Source organism: Chaetodon trifascialis, chromosome 16 (genome assembly GCF_039877785.1).
Source record: "Chaetodon trifascialis isolate fChaTrf1 chromosome 16, fChaTrf1.hap1, whole genome shotgun sequence".
Lineage (NCBI taxonomy): Eukaryota > Metazoa > Chordata > Actinopteri > Chaetodontiformes > Chaetodontidae > Chaetodon > Chaetodon trifascialis.
In genome coordinates, this window is record NC_092071.1 from 19,630,927 (window position 1) to 19,654,639 (window position 23,713).

General features: G+C 43.2%; 1 protein-coding gene across 8 annotated transcripts in view; it reads right to left on the minus strand.

The window, feature by feature from the left end:
• Positions 1-23,713, minus strand: part of auts2a (activator of transcription and developmental regulator AUTS2 a) — a 298,426-nt gene that overhangs the window by 148,179 nt on the left and 126,534 nt on the right. For all 8 annotated transcript variants that reach the window (XM_070982780.1, XM_070982779.1, XM_070982778.1 and 5 more), the window contains one exon: positions 13,686-13,787. In XM_070982780.1, the coding sequence (XP_070838881.1) occupies positions 13,686-13,787 (102 nt within the window). The remainder of the gene's footprint in view (positions 1-13,685; positions 13,788-23,713) is intronic.

Genomic DNA, 23,713 nt, shown 5'->3' on the forward strand with positions numbered 1-23,713 from the left:
ACGCTGTCTGCCTAAGCGCAGCGTGCCTAATGGAGTCCCAGAAGTTGACTTCATTTCATTGCTCCTAACTAATGGGCTGTGATATTTTCCCAAACTGACTGCAGCTCTGCCCCCTGGAATCTAGTCAGTGCTGTGCCGGACCCAGCCCAGCAACATGCCAGCCCACTGCCTCCCTTCTTAACAACCCCCCTCCAATCCTACCCACCACTGCTGCTGTCTGTGTGCAATCCGCCAACGTCCTCTCCTCCCCTCCCAGTGCTCATTAGTGCTTTCCAGCCGGGTGCTGATTGTCAGAGGGCCCCTGTGATGCCAGCTCTCCCTATGCGGCCGGCCTGCTGTAGTGAATTTAAGAGGACTTTAATCTAACTGGGCTGAGGAGAGGAGGAGCAGCCAGGGACAGGTGGGAGGAGGAGGACTGTGGGGTAGTGGTGGATGTACAATCGCAGGGACGCAGCTGAGGACAGACACTCTTTCAGGGCTACCTATTGCTCTCCAATGGATACTCGTGCCCAGAACACAAGCATGAGAAGAAATAGCTGAACATAAATCCACCAGAATGGGTCCCTCTCCGGCCATATTGTGGGCACAGAACGGTCCTCCAGATGGCTAAGGGACACACCAGTGGTGCAATACAATCACTGGCATGGCAGAAGTATCATGAATAAATATGAAGAGCTTTATATCATATAAAGGCTCAGCCAGCAAAGACTTTTCTATCAAAACTTAGATCCTAATTGTAAAATCAATCCACTCTTTCCGGGTACAACTGCTTCTCATTGGAAAGTTTGGGTCAATGGCATCTGCCTGTCCTCAATTTGTTAGTTAATGGTCTGAAAAGAGAAGACAGCAAGTTCAAATTTTAAAATTATTTCTGTGAGGCTTGAAATCTAGAAATAGTCCTCAAAAAAAAAAGAAGAAAAAAAGTCTACAGTAATTTATTAAAGTTGTTATGAACAGGAAAGAGTTGTTCAATGAGGGACGATAAATAAGGACGGGATAAAATGTAATCTTACATGAGGAAAAAATATTCTATTTAATTCAGGTCCTCCTTTTAACACCAGAATCTCATTCAGCCAAATGCGACTCCATTTCAAGAAGTGCAGGTAGAGAGCAAAATTGTCTGCTTTTATGGCACACACGGAGGTTAATTATTTTCATAATTACACCTCCAAACGTCAAACATTTGTTTTCCCCCCTAATTGACAAGAGAATTAACAGTGGACTATATTAGCCATGCGGGGTTGTTCTGTAAAATGCTTAAAAGTGCCTTTTATATGCAATACATATAAAAAGCAATTATGCTTTTTTTTCCTCTCCACTACCTTTTCGCCAGTGTAATCTACTGGGTAAATTCACCAAGGATAAGAGGTAAAACTGTAATTATGCACATTATTCACCTTCCTAAGTGCAGCACTTGAACACAAAAAGCTAAGATGCCTAAATGCACTACACCAGGTTGTCCTCATGCAAAGTGCAGGTCAGGCTCCAGCAGGCACTGAGAGCTAATGGCAGTGAGTGGTGCTCCTAACACATGCTCTGGCTCTTTCAGGGACACAGGGGAGTTAAGTGCCGTGCTCCCTACTGCTGATTATCGCACCTTCACCAGCCTGCCAGGTCTCCCTGCCCTCCATGCATTGATCTCATTTGGCCAGGAGATAAGGCAGTAATTGGATGAGGGCTTGGAATCAGATGGCCCTGCCTAGCTTGGCTAATTCCACTCTTCCTGGGCCGTTTGGGCCTGGGGCCAAAGGGGCAGGCCAAGGTTAATCCCATCCAATCCCCTGTACTATGTGGCCCTGTGCTGCCCTCTGACCTCTCACTGCTTCCAGAACACAGCTGATGTGACTCCCTTTAAACAGAGCAGAGCCCCCAATAGTCTAATTAGTTTACCACAGATTTTACACCTGTGCACTACAACCAAGTGTACTGTCAAATCTAAAGGTGTGCTACTGAAAACAAAGGGGGACATGTGCACACATGAGAAAAAACATGCACACTGATGGTTCCACATACAGCTGTAGGTTTCTGCAGAGCCTCTGACTGAAAAAATATCATGTTCAATTATACACACAATATACAAAGAGAGGATATTATGAGATGAACCTTTTTAACATTACAAGCTTACGCATACTTGGAATGTATAATAATTTCCTGACTTGGAAATTATTTTGCCAGATTTCGTATAATACAGAGAGTAATTATGGCAGATCATGTGAAAGAGAGGATGGAGACAAATCTCTTATGCGACATGTCATTTTATTACAACAGAAATCCTCCTCTTGAGGTCAGGGATCTGCAATATGTCATGGCAGGGTCGACTGATATGCATATACAATGTAAAGTGGAGCGAATTTGTGATTATGCAGAACATCTTTCAACAAAAAGGCCAAGTGCAATTTCACCCCTGCTTCACTGTGAGACCAGCGCTGTTCCATTTAAGATGGCCAGCAGATTAATCCTCATCGCTCTTTTCTATTTACACATTATGTAGTCAGAGATGGGATTTGCCAGTATGAAACGAGTCTCTCAAAAGGCTCAGCGTGCCTCATCAAGAACGAATGCAGCAGGGGGACACACGCCTCTTGGGAGACACTAATCTTCTTATTTCGTACATTTATTCAATTCCAGTGTCAATATCAGCCATAATCAGAATGGGCCATGTGACAAGTGCTTTATGTGTTGGCTGATAGTGGATGACAGGAAGTAGACGTAATCACCTGGGAGTACATCACTGCTGACAGCTCCGGATCAAAGCTTTGCTCCTGCAGATTAATCATGAATTGTAATGTACCATATAAATAACTTCAATAGGGAGCCAACGTATATAGCAACGCATTCATTGATCAGACATTTCACAGAAGTCGACGAAAGCATTTTACAGCAGTGGAAGTAATCCCCTAATAATCCCCCGAACATCTCTTTGAAACCAGATAACACTTAACCGAGATGATGCAGCATGACCATTTATCCCAGTGCGTGCACACTGTTGTCGGAAATGCACAAAAGCAAAGAAGCCCTAATATGAAAAGACACAAAGATATAAAATGATAGTCAGGATAAAGACAAGGCGTGCAATGCATGTGACAAACTTGACACTACAAACAAAGGAAGTGTGGATGGTGACACATTGTTACCTCAGGCAAACTGGGCTCCGAAACGCAACACACACCCAAAGATAGACACAATGGAAGAGTGCTGACGAAAAACAACTACTAAAACTGATACCATGTGCCAATCTCTGCTAAAACATACCATACCTGATTTATTATTATTGCAGTGGAAAAAAGAATGTACCTCTACTCACGGTCTCCAGGTTGTGCACAGGGAGATGACAATCTCAGAAGGCAGGATTTAATTTTTCATTTCAATTCGCAATGAAGCTCAATATAAAAAGCCTGAATTCCAAAGAGTACAGTAGCATCAGCTGGCTGCTCTGAACGAAAGGAGTTGGAAAAAAAGGACCACATACAGGACTGAATCTCCGGTGGAAATGGGACACTAACAGAAACAATTGAAGGTGAGACAAGGCCAGGAGTTGTATGTCATAAAGACAACAGTAGAATGGCCATCCTGTGGATTCCTGGGGCCTGACATATAGATTGCAGATGGATAAGTGCACGTTAAAACAATATCCCGCCGACCAAAAAAATCATTTCTCATAGCTGTCTCTATTTACTGAAAGGCTGCTTGTCTCCCACTGGGGAAGAAACAAATGAAAATGTTATTTCTCTGCTCATGAACTCCTACCTAGTCTGGTTTTTCACTGCTGGCAATTTCATTTCTCTTCCCAATTTGACTTAAGCCCACGACTTGAGGGAAATAATGTCTCTGGAATAATCTTCTGCAACTGTAATTCCAGGGGCACCATCTCTCTGTCTTTCTTGGTATAACTGCGTGTCTGCTGTCCATCTATCTACAGTATCTATTTATTTATTTATTGTTGGCACTGTTGCCTTGTGGTTTAAGGGAAATTGCACTGGCTTCTGAAATAGAAGTGATGTGACATCCAATGCCTCACAGTAATCCTGTCAGACGCACGGGCCTTGAATAAGACAGAACATGCCCTTCTCCAGCACAAGGGGAAAAGAATGGGTGTGATGTGCAGTGTTGTAAAGTGTAGCCTGTCAAAAAGAAAAACATGGGCTCGATTCAAAGCACATGCAAAACATAATATTAGCAGAACGTCCTCAGACTGTGAGCGTGGCGTCTCTCTGCTGTTCTCTGTGGAATGCTTAGTAACGCAACTTTTCCATGCTTATCACCATGTTTACAGCAATTCTCTCCTGCTCCCCATTTTTCAGTGTGCACAAAGCACAACACGACAGTCAAAGCAGTAATTTGAGATGTAAGCCGGTTTTTAAATAATATATATTCTAGTTGCACATAATAGAAGTTTTAACTACCAAATTAGCATTGACAATATTCCTACACAGAAATCAGTTTTTCTATCCTATATTTACCTCTGCCACCAAAATCCAGGGTGGACTGAGTGTAGCACAGGACAATCAAGGCTTAACAAATAGAAAATTAAACGTGGAATTGGGTTTGCTTTGACCTAAAGTAGTATTTATTCTTGTGTTTGTCTGCACTTTGAAACTTACATGTTTTATAAACATTCAACTTACACTCAGAGGGCACTTAATTAGGTACATCTCTGCAGTCCTATGTAATTCAATACAACAGCTCTGCCACAAATTGCACCTTTACAAAGTTTACAATGTTCAGCTTTTGGTGACACTGACCTCAATAACAAATATTTGAATGAACATATTTCCCACAATGTCGAAAAAAACATAAACATAAACTTCGTAAAAGTAGAATTTATGGCAGAGCGGTTGGATTCCTAGAGTTCACAGGTGTACCTAATAAAGTGGCCATTGAGTGCACTGTATATATTAGCATGTACACCATGTCTTCCCTTCTGCCAGACGTTAACTCAGTAGTGTTAGTTTTGCTGAAAGTACACATTCAAACCACAGTCCTTAAAAAGCTGCAGTTCAACTGAGATGAAGTAGCAATATAATATAATATAATATAATATAATATAATATAATATAATATAATATAATATAATATAATATAATATAATATAATATAATATGTATACACGGACAGTCATGGAGACTACAATGCAATATATATTATAGCATTCCAGAGCATGTGCTGTGGAATGACCATAAAGTATTTTAGAGTATATTCACTTCATTTTAATATCTATTTTATACAGTAGACATGACAGATTGGACTGGGTTCATGAACCGGCAGGCCTTCCTGTGTATTTCCCATACAGCATTTTCAGCCCTTTGTGCCCTTCAAACAAACTCAACAAGACTTCACATAACACACACAACTCAACCCTCCCACACAGCTCCTATACCCTGCAGCTGAACTCCCTGGTACAAACATACACACAAGGGATTGACATATATAAAACACACACATGAACACAAACACATGCTCCTCAGAGAGGTTTGCATCACCCCCTGGAAAGTCACGTGGCCCGAATATTATGGGTTTAATAATTTAAAAATCTGCTTGGAGTGAGAGCGGGATGCAAGCACAGAGAAAGAGACAGCGTGAAATATAGGGAGATATTTCCATCCTTCCTTTGTTTATAGTGGCTGTGATGAGGCAGGGGAGAGGGTAAGGATGATTTGTTGGCTCAGGAGAGGTAAGCGATATGTACCAGTAAATGGCCAGTAATCATGTTTATGAGGGGGAGATGGTTCTGGACTCCTGGTGTGTCTGATTGTGTTTTCTCTGGCTCCCAGCTTGGGTCCGAGTATACCCCTACCAGGCCATTGTGATTGAAGTATGCACTCTAGCTCGGCTTCTCCTTGGGGGGTAAAAAGGTGCACGCAATACCGTCTGTGTGCTTTTCCAAATTTGTGTTTATGTGCGTGTTGGTCAGTGTGTATTCATAAAGAGGAATGTCAGTCGATGAAGACCTCCCATCACAAAAGAAAGCACCACTTCCCCTTTCTCCTTCATGCAGCCAGTTCCCACATTGCTCTCATTGCTATGGCAACCGGCGCTCTCTCCTTGGGCTCTGCATGCATCCAATCAGAGTGAGACCTTTGTAGAGATTCCTCCGGGCTCCACTTATTCAACTTACCCCACCGGAACAGCCTCCACGCTGAAAAGGCTGGAACAAAGAGAGGAGAGACTCCCTCACCATAGCCTGGTATGACATCAAAAATTGGGGCTACAGGGTCGGGTTACAGGGAATGCGGAAGTAATATGTAGCCAAGAGCTGCAAGATGCACGGCAAAAGCAAAAACAGGGTGGCAGCGCATGGCCATGGCCAATTTCAGTGGAAATTATGTGGAATAGGATTTGTTATTGGAAGCCTCAGAGCCTGAATACTTGGCAAGTATTGCGTGGCTCTGGCACTGGTTTAAGCTTGATAAGTCAAAATGGATTCCGGCTGAGCCTATTTATGTCATTCCTGAAAACATATGGATAGGATTCAGGCGCTCAATACTTTCAACCTTCAACAATGACATTCAACACCACTTCTCCAGTCCATTAATCTTCCATGAGAATAGATTTATCATCCACAGCACTGAGGGATTGCATTCAGTCAGCATCAGCCGAACAGTATTTACCACACCAACCTCGCTCTGTATCAATTTCAGCAATTAAAGAGCCTTATTTTGCTGGGTATACAGTAACATAAATACAGTAAAGGTCACAATAGTCCTCGGATTCCTCATGTTTTACTTTGTGTTCAAGGCCTCTAGGTGTGGTAAATAATTAGCAGAGATAAACTAGTGCCATGCATTCTTAACCTGAGGGCTGCTCAGAGGTCACTGCACACTGTCACACTGTGCTCCTCTCGTTCTAATTATATTTCTGGAGAGTAGATGCGACTGAGTATAGTGAATGTAGGCAGGGAGACAGACGTGCCCCGAGCACTTGTAGAGACAAGCCATCCAACGGGACCTCTCACAGGCCCCTGACGGACATTTGGCTGTTGGGGTACTGGCAGAACGATGGAGGCGCAGCATAATTTTGCCTGACTGCCATGTCACAAAGTGTCAAAATCTGTCCCTGACAACACGACTGCAGGCAATGAGAGAAAATGGGAAAGAGAAATAAAAGAGAGAGAGTCGAGAGAAAAGGGGGCTTGATTTGGAGTGCCAGAGGTGGTAATAAGCATGTCTGGCCACTTCCTGGGAGACAGCCTACTCATCAGGTTGATTTAGAGTCAAAGGTGTAGGCAATTCAAGTGATCTTGTGTCTGGATCCTCTGGCGAGCTGACTCTGCAGTGACCGACAGAACCTGGCATAATGAATGAGGAAAGTAAGGTTGAAAGTTCTTATTGTGGACATGATCTCTCCACGAGGACACAGGACTTGAGAGATACAAAACATGTTGTAGAATCTGTTCCAGGTGTTTCTTCTTCGCCTCAGATGGCATGAATCAAAACAATGAGTCAACCAGTCGAAACCATGTGCTTTAAATGATTTCATGATCGATCACAGAAGTGGATGATCTTGAGATTCCAGCGGTAAAACACAGTTGATCTCATTTTGATCTCTCATGAATTCTCAAGCTGGCCGGGCATGTGCGGCTATGACATCATCTCCTTTTCAGAGTGTCTCTCTGCATAATCTGTATCATTCGATCCCTGTTATTTACATCTGGACAACAGGACAGGATACAAAATACTTGGCCTGAAGTCCTCTTGTCTTTAGTCTTTCAATCTGCCTGGACTTGTTTACATCATGGCTGAAAATCCATTAAACAGTCAAAAAGACTGTCAAGTAATCCCTGCACTGCATCTGCTGCTCATTTCACACTGTCACTGTGCACACACTGGGGCCTCAGCAAAGAGTACGATCCCATGATAATGAGCTAATTATAGGTACAACATTCCTACTTCCATATCTAAATGCTTGTCTCTAATAGGAAACATTTCAAATTATTGAGAGGTAGAGAGAGAAAGAGACGGATAATTGATGCAAGCAATTACAAGTTCTGTGTCGGAGCAAATTGGCCAGCATATCTGGACATGTAGGGGGACTGTGACCTCATTTACATCAGAGTGTCAGGAAATAATTGGAGAATGTACTGAGGAGGTGGGATGGGCGTAGTGTAATGCAGACCGGCTCTGGTCACATTACATAAGCAGTTCACTTGGACAGCGAGATTCAGTTCAGACAAGAGGCTTATGGAAAAGTCTGTGCTCAGAGGTCAAGGACAAAACATTATGTGCAGTCTTGGCATGCTCTAGCAAATTTAATCATAATAGTGATTTTTACTACAACAAATATACTTTATGACATTAATCCATTTCCAAAAGCTGTAATTTGAGTATTTGAAATGGTTTCACCACATGCACACAGGATTCTGAATAGGCTGTCATGTTTTCATCGGAAAGCCAGTAATAACTGAGTTCAGTTTTACGAGCCATAAGAGAGACTCTTGCTGTGTTTGGGCTGAAACCGCTTCAAAAGCACGGGAAGACGATGTGCTTGACTTTTAACAATATCACTTCCAGATGTTTCATTACAAAACAACTTTCAAAGACCTCACCGCAAGAAAACCTTCTCGTGTGAGAGGAGCCAGGACACACGAGTATGGATTTCAGGAACCCACAATTTTCACATTTTCATTTCAGTTGGAAAAACCAGCTTGCAAAACTGTCTGGAGTAACACCAAGTGCTAGTTTTAATGATAGTGTTACAACCTGTCTTACCAGGCCAACACAAATCATTACCCTGTGTTGCAGCAGGGTATTCCACACCACACACTATATAAAGGTGTTGTCTCAAGCATTAGATAGCCTCGCATCTGTTTCCATTGGACAGATAGGATTCACTCTGGAAAACAGCTGAAGCAAGATACATGATGAAGCTTTGGCTGATGATAAAAATGGCCACTGAAATATAGGGGCGCATTCATTATAGTCTGCCTCTTGTGCTAACACTGACTGACGGGCTCTGACCCAGTACTCCGGATCTTCTCTCTATTGCACCCGCCTCTCATCAAGAGCCTTGGGTGGAAAAAAAGGAGTAACATGCTGTTTACTCGCAATCCCAGGCCCGTAATTGCCAATTTATTTGATAGGCAGCCGGGTAATGATGGCATTTCACCCCTTGCCGCAGAGACTAAACGGGAGTGATTCATCCCAAGCTCCCTGCCCTCCCTGATCCAGCAGACTCCCTCTGCTCAGGACTGCTGCCTGCCTGAATGCCTGCCACCCAGACTGAAGGGGTGGGGTGTGGTGGGGGACGTGGGGGGTGGCTGCCATGTCGGCTTCAAACGAACCCAAAAGGGAGCCCAGCGCTTCAGAGCAAATGCGGCTAAGCCTGCCAATTTAGCTGGGGTTTGGGGTTGAGGCAAACACAGCCGAGCTGATGTGCCATTTGTAGGCCTTAATGAGCTGGCAGGACGGAGTGAGGAGGGAAGGCGAGCGGGAGAAAGGAGGCTGCCAGGCCTGACCTCCTCTGGCCTCTATTTCCCTGCCAGCCAGTGCCAGGTCGGCAAACGCAGTTCATCTGCTTCATCGGAGCGTAGTCGCTCCGTGAGGGGAAAGGAGTGCTACAGCAAATACCATTAGCGAACTGTTGGTCTAATGAACAGTTCGGGTCAAAGCTGCCTCCTGTCTTACACTGTTCCCTCGTACTAACGAGTGACTTAGATGGTTTCTCTTTATTTTTCCACTGTGAGAGAGCATCTCTGTGCAGCTGAATCTCATGAGCAGTCTTGTTGCGTTGTGCAGAGTTCCAACCAAAATAGTTTTAACATTTCAGTAGAACAAGAAGATGGCCTGCAACAGCAGAGACAACGCTACAGGCTTTCATTAATCACCTGGACACATGTCAAGCTTCATTTGTAACAATACTATTAGAAAAAACTGACTGTTTTCTATAATCACAAAAATAACAAAACCCAAAGAATCAAAGTGCCAAGTAAAACTGCTTTTTGTTTTAGATTGTCTGCATTTTTTCCTCCTCCTATCAATCTGGGGAACAGAGCTCTGCTACAAAAGCTACGACTTGCACCTCTTGCGACGTGTGAAGTGGGTTTTTACAGCATGGCTGGAGGGGACTTGTTCAGAAACCTGTGGGGACCGGAGGTGAAGCCTTACACAGTTTGACCATCTAAAGTGATATGGGGGTATAAAAGTCTGTCTTCATGCTGCCAGCTTTCAGCAGCTCTTCTGAAGACATGCCCAGTCTCCTCTGGGGCATCTTGACCAGACGAAGCAGGGGAAACCAAGGCTGCCATTCCTTCTATCCTCCAGAGTGTACTGAGTGGCTGAAACGCCAACTCAGGTGGAAGTGATTATAGAGAGAGGATAGATGCTTCCTGAGAACAAGTGAGGACTGGAGAAAGTAGAGAGTTTCTGCTTGAGAAAACCTGACATTCTGAAAATAAATTATGGATATATTTTGGAATTTAGGACAATGTTCCAATACAATTACTCAAAGTAAGCATATTGGCTGGCTGGTGCTGTAAAAGGGCTGATTTCATACCCAATATTTCAAACTGAATAAGCTTGATGGGAAGCAACAGTGATAGTGTCCTTGTAAGCATGTGGAAGTGACTGAGTAATAACTGTTTCATTAGTGTCCAATGAGGCAAAATGCAAATCATTACAGAAATTTAATCTCAATGGAGGGAAGTGGTTGGCCAGTGGGTTCAATTCAGGCAGAGGATTATGAAATTTCACATTACATATTGGAATAGTTGCATGCAGGATTTTAATGGATTCTTGCCTGTCCCTTTAAGATAACAACAACTAATTTCAAGCTCAATGTAGCAACACAACCCTTTTATCAAAAGAGGCCAGCAACATCAAAGATCATTGTACTAACCTGTAAGGTAATCAATACAATTCTGATTTGGAGCCATGACATGCATTATTCTACAAAGTACGTAAAAACCAAACAGAATAACAATTGGCAGCCATCTGCTCAATTTAACCAATCAAATGTAGATAAAAACAAAACCCAGCACTCAGACATTGAAGGGTTTGTTTGGATTCTTTGAAGTGGGGTTGTATGAAGTACTGATCCGCTGTCAGTGTATTACCTACAGTAGATAGTGATCAGCACACACTCAGTTTGGAGAAGCAGAAGGAGTCCTGGTGTTGGCAGCTAAGCAATGCAAACCCATGGATGGGGTCAACAGCAAAACATGTTTTAGCCACCAAAAAAGACCCACCTTACAAAATCATAATCAGTTTAAGTGTACGTTATATTGAGAATATTTTCACCTCTTTACCTTGCTGTCAGACAGCCCTCCAATGGGGGACTGTTATATCCATCTATACTCTCTTCAAAGCCACCAGACTCCTTTGACAAAAACAGTCATTTTATGTAGCAGAACATGGGAGTTGGTGGGCAACAACTGTGTGATAGGTTAGTTTGCTTGGTTATACTGAACTAATGAAAGCACCAAACTAGCTGATTGAGGCAGTGGTAGACCAGCAACTCCTGTGTTCTGCAAGATAAAACGAAAATAGAATTTATAATTAAAACGTCTTTGTCAAAGGAGTCTGGTTGCTTTGAAGGGCTTGTATGATCCTGTGTGACAGTCACAGTAAAGCAGATTAATCATCTTTAGGTTAAGAGTTTTCAAACCTCCACTGTTTAAACAAAATGTGCCTTGGTACAATGCTGCACAGTCACCACAGTGCAGTCAGTGCAGACAGAAATCAGCAAGTATCATTTCAATTTCTGTTGTCAACATCAAATTACTTATTTCATTTCATGCCCAGTCAAGCATCGTGAAGCTACATGCAGAATCAGTTTTGCTTCAGTTGTTCGGCCATGTCTTTCTCAAAGACTAGCTCGCCTCCCAACTGACAGCTTTAATTATGGCTAGATATCTGATCGCTTCGCTGTACATTCTCCACACAAATCAAAGAGCAGAGGTGGGTGTCTGGCAGCAAGGTCCCTCGAGCCTACTCGCTTTACATCTTGGAATATGTCACAGGGCGCAGGGACACGGCCGCTCTTTCTTCTGTCAGTTAATGCTTGCTTTCAGCTCCTCCACAAGGAACCAGGACCTGGGTAAGTAGTGTGTGTGTGTGTGTGTGTGTGTGTGTGTGTGTGTGTGTGTGTGTGTGTGTGTGTGTGTGTGTGTGTGTGTGTGTGTGTGTGTGTGTGCAGGATGCAAATACTGCTCTTCACCTGAGGTAAGTAAGGTTTTCAATACCACGTGCTTAAAATAACACAAACTCCATTAATTACACATTCAATAGCACTGAAAGTACTGAAGCCATGAAGAAAGAAAAAAAAAACATCTACAATCAGATTTTCAACCCCTGGCTGAACAGATGAAGCAATGGGGAAGAAAATCAATTGGTCCTCAACCATAACGAGTGCGCTGAGTGACTTTTTCTGTACAAACGCTGTGTGGAGGTTATTAATAAAGAAAAAAGAAAGGAGGAAAACAATTGTCCTGTTTCGTGTTCCCAGGACTCTTTTTTCTTTTTGCTGTGGTACTGAAACGTTTATACTAGCTTTGTATTGAAATTTAACATTCTGCTATCGTAAAATATTAAATCCAATATAAGCACACTTTTGACCATTTAAGATCGACCACGAAGTGCTCTGCTGAGGCTGAATCTTATTGGTTCAACATCATCCCTAAATAACTTACCTTTTCGCGTGTGTGACAAACATACAGTTGGTTCATGGCCACCCACACTCATTCATTTATGAAAGTGGAGTAGAATTTAGAACATTTGTGCTAAAAGAACAGGCACTGACCTATAATGCTGACTTCATTCTCTAGCTTTTTAGTACACAACGGCTCTGTAAGGTCTTCACTGTTACATGCACTCATTATGTAGTTTGACATGAAGTTGTATATAAACACGGTGATCATTCTCAAAGCAGTATAATATGTAACTCTTGTACCAACTGTAGAACTTACCACTACTAATACTTCCTCTTTAACATGTGACTCATAGGTTACTATGATGATTCAGCTCTGCAGTCATTATTCACTTCATTCAACACAGTTTAGGAGCCACAGTTCTCATGGCTGTCTGTTATCCTGGTTATTTAAGATGACCTGTGGAGTTTTTGACCTCTGTCAACACTACGGAGCTCTTTTTATGTGAGTGAGTGCTGCTCCATGCTGCTGCAGGTGATACCCATTCCTGCCAGTGCTGTCACACAATTCCACTGATCAACAGGTAGCGGTAATGTGCCAAGAAATGCAGCAGCATGCTGGCAAAGGCAGGAAGACTGCTTGTTAGTAACCATGGATGTAAGCAATGCAGGTTTAAAGTTTGGCAAATATGTTATGAGGAGGGAAATGCATTGGACACGTTTTGGCGAGTAACGCTAAACGTAAACAGAACTTTTGTTTGTTTCCAAGAAAACTCCACAGGGCACCTTTAAGTACTGATGATATACAATTTGCCAAACAATTGCGACTTCTGGAATGGGAAATCATGGTGTGGAGTTGGTGTTAGTTATACATTTGTTTAGACTGTGTTTTTTTTTCATCATTGTGTCGAATCTTTCCTTATTTCTTGTTTTTTTTGTTTCTTGGTTTTTGGTCTATGTTCAAAATATGAACCTAAATTATCTTTAAGACGATGATTAAGAGGTGTTTAAGAGATGTTGAAATAAGCCCTGACAGAAGCTCAAACTACCACTGACGTGAGCTTGTTGGTGTGAACATATGTTCTCCAATTGTGAAATGTACTCACATCTGTCAGTCTGTCTCTGGAGCTGCTCCTGATGGAGGGCTTGGACTCTCCGCTCACGCTCTCGCTGTCGCTGTCCTTGCAGTTGTTCTGCCCTGGCTTCAGCTGCCAAACACAACAAACAGAAGACCAAGGGTTAACAACATTAAGCAAAACTGTTAACACTGCAGTTTAGAGCTTTACATGGATAACGCTGGCGAGGGAAGGCATCCCACAGAAATCGCTTCATGAATATGTGAGAACTGGCAGGAGCTACGGCGCTGTCTCTGTAAATCTGTCATGTTTCTGAGCCTATTCAGCGGCCATCACTCCGCTTGCCAATGATAGACACCATCTGATCTCGCAGTATGAAACTCCTCTCAGCCCACGAAATAGAGAACAGGGACAAAGACCCTTCCAGAACCTTCAAATGGAGCCACTATCCTTTCCAAGCAGACACCACATGCCGAGGCAGCAGGAGCTCAGCAAGTGTCATCCTCTAGACACTCTGTTCGAGATGCAGCAAAGTGACAAGAATAAAGAGGAGGACGTGCCAATCGGCAAGCATCTGAGGCCCTTCAAAATCTGGAGAACAATAAAAGACTCTTGGGAGTGTGGAGCGGAGTGGAAGGAGGTGGGGTCTGTACTCCCTGTCCAAGTCGGCGATTGATGTCTTCTGAAGCTCCCATGCTGCTCCTTCCAGACCAGACAAACGCGGCAGGTTTCATTTCAAAGCGCATAAAAAGATGGCTTTATGGGACAGAGCAGTAAATGGCTGCTCTGCCACCTAATAGGAAAAGCAGAGCGTGGCGCTGCATACACAAAGGGCTTGGACTAGAAGCGACACAGCTACAGTATATGTTTTTTTTTTTTTTTAACCTCTCCTTGAGTATTCTCTTTTCAGGTATTGGCCATCATTTAGTGCGATGAAAGGGCACAAGGTGGGGGAATACCAAATGAACCCTCGAGTTGAGTGGATAATTAAAATGAAAATGTTCCCTTTTCTGTAGCCATTAGCAGTGTGAAAGGAATCCTATTCCTTGGGAGAATTGCACGATGGGTGGAAGGCGGGTGGATTTGCCAGAGTGCTGAATGTGATAAGAGAGTTTGAGCAGTGGGAACGCCTGATGGGCCTGTTTGACTCCGTGTGTGCACGTGTCTGAATGTGTGCGTACACGTGTGCGTGAGTGAGTGTGTGTGTGTGTGTGGTCAGACGGTGCTGAGACAAGACTGGGGAGAGTGCACAAGAATCAAATGTGCCACGTGCACAGACACATGCACACCAATGCCCTGCGCTGTGATAGCACTAATTACCTCCAACACATTTTATTCCCACAAAAACCAGGGCAGATTTTCTCCCTTTTTTTGTAAATGCCAGTTTGTCTGAGGGGAGTTTACATATTTTTAGAGAGAAAAGGGGAATAATATCTCATCCACCATGGTCTGTGAACTGATCCTTGAAGAAAGGGCGAGGGACACTGTTTACGCCCCAGTCTGCGGCTCCTTCATCAAAACATGTTGACCTATAATATTTATTAACCAGCCCGTGTCCCTGCTGACAACACCGGGCAGCACACGCCGGCATACTCATGCATTTATGAATGTGCACACAGACAAAAGAAAACACACAGACTTTACTGAAAGCTGCTGCTGACTCCTGCATCGCATATTCGCAGCCCAAAACCAAACTCATATATGGCAAGCTTATAAAGACTATAATCAGGCAAGTGTGGGATAGACACAGAGATTTGTCTTTTATTAATCAATGTGGTATCAAACTGACTCTGCAGCAGTGAAACCGTATAATCACACTGTCTGTATCCTGGCTTATCAGTGGGAAAGTACTCCATGACATCAGAAATCTTGCACAAATTTAACTGTGTGTAATGTCTGAAGAACATGTCTAATAAAGACATTGCAATAAAGAGCGGCTCATCTTTCAGGGCTATTACATAGCTCGGGACCTGATTACACAGCTATTTGAAAACGTATCCCTCAGCTTGTTCCCTTTAATTTCCCCCTGAGCTCCCTTAAATTACTTCAGAGAATTGTGTTTTTTTTTATCCGCTCTCCCCTTTCTGAGGTTCAGATGATGGATTCATTTCTTTTTATGGTGTGATTAATGGATGTCTTAAGCAAATGGAGGGAATGCTGGTGGTCAGTGCCATCAAAAAGTGAAGTTGAAGTTTAATGGCCTGCTGTCTGATGATAAATCTCCTGAGAAGCCTGTGTGTAGGTGTGCGGGGGGGCAGTCCCTGTGACCTCTGCTGCAACAACGCTGATCTGATCACTCCCACTTATTACAGCGCGCAAGTCATTATATGTTTATGGCCTTTTAAACTCAGCTTTAGTTTTCAACCTCTTAAAATGAACACCAGTGCACTTCACTGCATTCAACAATGTGTGTGTAGACGCCCTAGATGTGTGTGCCGTACTGATAGCATAAATAGCATAAAGACATTAATTAAGACACAGGTTGAGGCATACAGATGCATTTATTTAATGACCTTACTGTATCTGCACAGCCTGGGTAAGAACTGGCCCTGCAGGAAGATAACAAACAGATGGTTTTAATATTCCAGAGGCTAATTTCACAACAATTAAAGACACAGCGAGACATTAGCATCTAATGAAACATTTAAACTACTAGTAAGTGCATCTGCCATTAATTTCCGCACAGTGAGGTCTTGTTTTCCTGCAATCTGTTCTGTGTTAGGGGATGAAGTTTTTTTTTCCCTCATCTCTCTTACCAGTCTGAATTTACTGAAGTAGAGAATCAACAACTGTTTTCAATCAGCAGCCAGCGTGATGCTTTGGAAGAGAGCAGCCCAAACCTCAGCATGAAGCAATTCAGCCCACAAGTATGAGAAATCATTTAACATTTCTTATAAATCATTCTTTAAAAAAACAAATGCTTGTACTTTAGTTACTAGCAACTATCCAGACTGTTGCTGCCACACTTTATTTGGACAGTGACAACTAAACATCTTCTCAAATGACTGAGTAATTTTAATAATATCTGGGCCCTTTCAAGTGATAAACTTGTAAGTGAACTGAACAATAGTTTAATAGCGTTACAAACACGCACTTTGGTGAACATCTACTTTTCATTTGATGGCTGATGTCAAAGTATTACCATTGTTACTACAACGCAGAATCCCAAAAAGTTGGGAAGCTGTGTACAACATCAATAACAACACAACGCAGTCATTTGCAAACAAACTGTGTTTACAGACTGAGGCTGCACAAAGTGTTCCCAAGCTCATGAAAGTGTTATCAACTATCCAATCATGTGTTCACAGAGTGGTGAAGCTCGCTCCATCCTGGCTTGTGATCGACTGAGCCTTTCCAGGATGCTCCTTTCATACCCAATCATGACACTATCACCTGTTACCAATCAACCTGTTTACCTGTGGAATGATCCAAACAGGTGTTTTTGGAGCATTCCACATCTTTCCCAGTCTTTAGTTGCTCCTGTCCCAACGTATTTGAAACATGTTGCTGCATCAAATTCAGGATATATTTATAAAAACCAATGAAGCTGATGAGGTAAAACATCACATATATTGTCTTTGTGCTGTTTCAATTGAGTACATGTCAAAAATAATGAGCGTTCTTTTTCATTTATTCTATTGAACATTTTTGGAACTGGGGTTGTAGTCACTATTTAAAACATAACTGCTGGACTTTTCCTTCGTGCATTTATGCATGAGCACGTGAAGGAATTTGACAGCGAATCCTCAGCATATCTTATCTTTTTGCCATAGGTGGGTCCTGTACATTCCAGGAAAGATGAAATTCAGAATTCAGAAGTATGCTTGGTCTGTGTTAGGACCCTGCAGCTTGTCTTTTCCCCAGAGTAGATTGTGTCTGTTTGTCTTCCTCTGTCTGTGCAGCCGGGTGTGTCTCTGCACCTGGCCAGCTCCGCCTTCCCCAGAGCACACTGATTAGGCACAGGTTAAAAGGAGAGAGCTCTCTCCTACCTGTTGCCAGAGTGTTCCAGGCTCCTTCCTCCCGAGTCCTGTTCCCTGGCATGATTGTGTGTTCAGTGTCGTGAGTACTTTCTCCTCCATCTGTGAGTGTGCTAATGTTCCTTATATGTACCACCACTCATGGTGTGTCTCTCTATTTTCAGTTGCCTGCCTGACACGGCCGTGTGTGCCTTACCTCAGACCCGTCACTACGGAGCTCCCTTAATTTTCCCACTCTGTTAGAGTGCGTTTTTTGTTATCAGTTATTTTTTTCCACTCCTTTTGAATGCGCTTTTGGTTAACAATACATTTTGTTCTTTTACTCTCCTTCTCTCTGGTCTGCATCCTTGGGTCCTATCAAAAATTAGGTGCAAACCATAACAGACAGACAGCATTCATTGATGGAGAGACAAGACACAAGACCAACCATTTAGATTATTCAAACTAGTCAGCCAAAAAAATATCCTATTACCTCTAGCTGACTATAATGTGTTTTAGTTGTGGTCAGCCCTAGTTAAGGGTGCGAATACAAAAGAGACCAGTATTAGCTCAATGATCTGATACAGTTCATCAAAGCAACCATACTATTTGACAAGAAAACATGCCAATAGGTAGAGAAGATAGTTCACCTTATCTAAATAGATTACATAGAACCAAATGAGCTGCCATTGACTTCCTCTTCAAAAGGTCTACCGTGGTATGGATTTTCAATAATGTGTCAGAAGATTGCCATTTTGCTGACTCGCCTTGACCAAAGCCAGGCTCTTCTCACAGGACCATACATACGCATACATTCTCCACACACTTGAGTTTCAATTAGTCCTAACATACACAGCTGCAGAACCTTGCTTTTCAACATGTCTACTGAAGGTCAGACTGAGATAAACAAGCGTTTTCATAGATAACCTCATAGCAGCATTGTTGGAGCAGCCACAGGAAATACCAAAGGTGTCGTTGAATGTCTTGTATGGCTCAGAAAGACTTATCTTGACATATAAACTATCTTGTCTTTACAATATGAAAAATGTCATTAAAAAGACAAAATCAATATTGAATGTTTTCCTTTCAGTACTGTTGGTGTGGCGGCAGAAGGATAATACTGTTATACAGGCACGCATACATGATTCACAGCGTTCAGTGTGCACTGCAGCACATTCCCAGCTCAGAGTGCAGACAAATTATGAAATATCTCATTTAACACTGTTCCCCTCAAAAGTACGCTAAAACAGCTATTGCAGCAGTGTCTTGAACATGTGGAGTCAATTATTTTCTCACTTACAGAAAAGTGCTCACCGTTGCCATAGTGGAATTTTACAAGTGTATTGACCTATTCTCAAGGGCTGCACTACAGACTCAATGCAATCAAGCACAAAAGTAGGCCTGCTAACATTTCTAACCACAAAGGCCTTTTTAAGCAGAGCCTGCCCCAGCAACTCCGCCCCCAGCCCCCATCCCTCATCCCACAAAAAGAAGTAGAAGAAGAAGAAAAAAAAGACATCGGGAGAACTGCGCTCAGTTTTCTGTACTGGCCTCGGTGGGATAGCCATCAGCTCCTGGTTTCCCTTAGTTACGCACAACAGCAGCTGCGGAGCTCGGCGGTAATAAAACCTGGAACAATTTAACAGCTTTTATTGTTCTTCTGCGGCTTTCAGAACAGCTAACCTGTCCTCTCAGGATCTGGCAGAGAGAATCCCACGAGGGCAGCAATGAAAGAGGATCTCATTTACCTAAAAGCGCTTATAAATTTTTAATTTGCTTTAACAAGTAAATTAACAAGTCCCTCATTTGGGAAGTTTTATGGCTGCTTGCCACTGAGGGAGGACCATGAAAGTTTTATAGATAATCCACTACCTAGGCTGGGTTGCTGATAATAAATTGTCTATTTCCTGCGGCACTGTCAAATCCCCTTGGTTTCCACTGACTACACTTTGAATATCTCCTTTATGCTATCTTCACAGGTCTATATACCAGGGCTATAAAAGTGCTGGGGAGCTTCACGACTCAGCAGTTAAAATGAACAACTTGAGGAATTTCTGTCGACTTTTATACAGGCACTCTCGTATGGCCTTAGGAGATGCCATTGCCAAACATCAGACCACATTAAGCATCGCTAATTATGTCCCTGCCAGACTCACAGTGAGCCCATCTAGTATAACCACCTAGTGCTGGTCGACAACAGCAGTTGGAAACTGCTGGGCCCGTTTAACTCTCAGCTGGCTTTATCTGATGAGACCATTGTGTAAAAACAGGAGCTGCGGGTTTGTCAGGACCTGTGACGGGGTGACAACGGCCCTACGTCATCCGCCGCTAGCCCACCAGCGTGGCCTGGCTCTGACCCTGTGCTCGGCTCTGAGGCCCAGCTGCTTTAACTGCCACAGACAGGAGCCCCGCCTGGCTCTCTCGTCACCCATAACCCCCCCGCCACCCTCGCTCACAGCCTGTCACTGAGCATCAGCGCTTGGCTTCCATTGCCCCAGATTTGTTTACTGTTAGCTCTGTGTGTGGTAGAAGTCACAGACATACAGTGTGAAAACAGCCCATATTACTTCTTTTTTATCTCTGTAGCTGAAGCATGGATGTACTGTGTTCTTCCATCACCGTGACTACATGCCATATTAAAAATACTTGGCATGTTTATCCTAAAGCCGGCTGCTTGCCTGTGGTTAGGATGTCACTCACAGTCAGCCAGTGCAACAGTTTTCATTAGTACCTGGGTATGTAACCATGGAGAAGCTCCATTTCCTTTCAGTCCTCTAGCATCATTGAGCAGCAGTGATCTCTGACGACCTTGCCAGGCATCATTTTTCTAGCAGGGGAGAGATCAGTGAGGCCGAATGCACCCACTCCGACCAATCTCAGGCCACAGTGGAGGCTTTTTGAGCCCCTGTGTTGGAATGTGAAGCCAAAGCAAAGATATGGAGCCACTAAGGACTAGTCACAGCAGCCGCAGGGTGAGAGCATCCTGAGAGGAGGAGGAGGAGGAGAGGGAAATGGAGGCTGGAGGGGGGGGTGAGAAGAGGGGGGTAAACGTGGTTGAGAGCACTGTCTTGATCTCATCAGTCATCCTAAGGACTCCATTTCCTCCACCGCAGGCTGGAGGCTACTAGAGCTTGTGGCTGCATTTATATATTGCCATAAATCTCTGATCTATGACGACATTACAGGCAAATCAATATGCTTTTAACATCCATCCTCTGGCCTGCGTCGCAATCACCCTTCTCCCTTCTCACAAATGGTCATATAATGCTGTAGTCTGAGGACTGAGTTATGGGGACAATTCCCAGATTTAATAATGAACTGAGCAGGAGGAGGAAAAGTGTATGGTGGGGTGGGAGATAATATAAGAGCAGCGGGAGACCTCTACTCTCTCAGATCATATCTGAACATCTTGTTATAGTAGCCCAGCGTGGCAGTAAAATAACCTTCCTGCCCACTTTACGCACCTCCAATTCCACAAGCTCGAACATTCCCCATGTACAGCAGACAAAGCAGACGCCGTTACTAGATTCCTTCCCAGAATGCACTGGGAAGTTGCAAGAAGCTGGGTGCTGGGCCAGGGGGGGTCAAAAAGGCCCTTCTTGCTGGCCAGTTGAGCGCTCATCACCATATAACTACTCATCAAAGAAATTTGCCTGCAATTAATTACATGATTCCTCAGCTCTTCAATCTGTGCTACTGAGTCGTTACTTCAATACTAGCTTTCAGGGACCCATCCAACTAAAGCCACAGCCAATGTGCCAAATCACAGCTCCCCGAGCTGGGCAGCCTCAATAAAGAGCGGTATGGAAAAAAGACAGCAGAGAAAAAGCCCTCTCCTATCGGCTTGCAGGGGCTATCATTTCTCTCTTTTATTGCCATTTATTTTCCTCCAGGAATTCACTGCCAGTATATTGGCAGGCCTTCCAGTAGATGGAGGCAATGAAATTTAGCGCAGACACTTAACATTGGGTCAAGCCTTGTGTGCGGCTCATGTGCGGTGGTAATATGATAGACAAACGCTTCTAGTTTAGGGAAAGACGGCTTTTTTATGTTACAGGAATAGCAGCAGAGTGCTCGCTGTGACACACGTTGCCGCTAAAGAAAAAAGAAAAGGAAAATGCAGAACTAGAGCCTTTCAGAAGAAGGGAGGCGATAGAAACTGTGAAATAGCAGAGAAGTGGAGCCTGGCTTTGGCTATTTAAGAGAGACAACCTAAATAGGTCAAAGCTCTGTGATTAGGCTCAACCCTGAGGTGTGGAACAACTACTGGCTGGAAAGTAATGCAGTAAGCTAGAAAACAAATAAGACAATTGAGACTAATTAAAAGACATCCCACTGAAATCCTTCAGAGAAAAGCCACTTAATAAACATGTAATTCATCCATTGACTTACATGCACTCTGGAACAACACGCAGGAATGACTGATTGAATTTTGCACACATTAGAGCCAACTGTAGCAAATACGACTAATGTTTGCACATTAACATTTAAGAACGACATGTGCTAAAATCCTCTCTTATTTTGGAAAACATTCTATAATATCAAACATTTTAATAGCTTTACCTGTGAATACCAAAGTGATCAACTGTTTGCATATCTGCAGTGATTTCTCAGCCAATGACAGGATCTAATAACCCAGTGGACGTTAAAGTCATGGGGTCATTGGGTGACCTATGGTCAGCAGGTGGATATTGCCGTTTAGTGAACAGGCGGCCCTGCCTATCAAGCACCATGCGGAGGCTTGCGTGCTGGTGTAAACCAACAAAAGTGATGGCGTCTCACCTTACCTGCATTTGGCTCCATCTGCACTGCTATTTGGGGGATTAGAGGAGGCTGTAAAATCTGATGGCAGGATATACATTTCCTATTTGGCTGACCCAGGGTGTCTGCCCGGGGCCAGCGCTGTTATCGCTAATCCCTGCTGTAAATGTCCTCATTTAGTCGCCTTCCTGAAATTCACATCTGTCGTTATCAAGTCATAAAACAAGACAGTGCTACGCTCCCACCATATTAATAGCAGCCTGAGCTTGCCTGCTTCGTGAGCAGTATACTCGGAAACATCTGCTCTGGCTGCTTTAACAGACTGGTAATGGGAGACAGCAAAAAGCCAAGGGCAACAAAAATATAGCCAAACAACATGATTGTAATTGAAATAATCAGGACTTCAGACAGAGGAAATAACTTGCATGTAATGCAGCAACATACTGTATGTTTTTGATGCAAGACGGGACATAAGGCCATGATGATGACAGAATATTGTCCATTAACATTATAGTGGAACCGCACCGACGGCGTACCTGACTCCCTCTCATCTGACTGCTCATAAAAATGCAGCTGGAATGTGGCCATAATGGGCTGGTAGGCAGCAGAAAGCAACCTCTGCACTGTTTCAGTGCTGTTTCATGTGCTGTGTCATAATCGTGAGTCAAGAACATGTGAGAGATCCAAATGCATCTGAGAGAGAGTGAATATTCTGCGACACCTAACCCGTGAAAATAACTGATTGTAGAAGTACTATTGTACTGCATAACACTACATGATTCAGTATTCTCTGTTAATAATTCAAATTCCTGGTCATATTTTCTATAAATAATTCAGAATCATACTTTTCAATGCAACTGTGTTGCTAAAAACTTTCGCTTGATTTCTTACAATCAACAGTTACCAGAAAGCTTCTGCTGTTACAGGATCTGTTTAACCATTTGCCACAATTACAAACAATAGTCATAAATGAGACTTTAACACAGCATATCTCCTGCGCTATACTTCTCTGTTTTACTTTATTACTGGCCTTGAAAAGTAGAATAAGCAATTTGGTGTGTGCTATGCAAAGTTGTTTAAAAAGTGGACTAAATGCTGCTCATGTTTCTGCATCACATTAATGTTTCAAATACTTGCCTGCTTACATTTATAGCCTGAATGCGCCTTTGTAGAGCACTGGCTGATTAAAAGCATGTTGTTTGTTCTTCCTTTGTGCTTAAACACACAGTCATTACTGCACAATTCTGGAGTGAACATTTACTTTACTGCTGAAGGGTCACTGGTGGTGGCAGTGGTGGAGAATTTCCTCCCTATCTTTCCACTCATTCAACCAAACTGGTC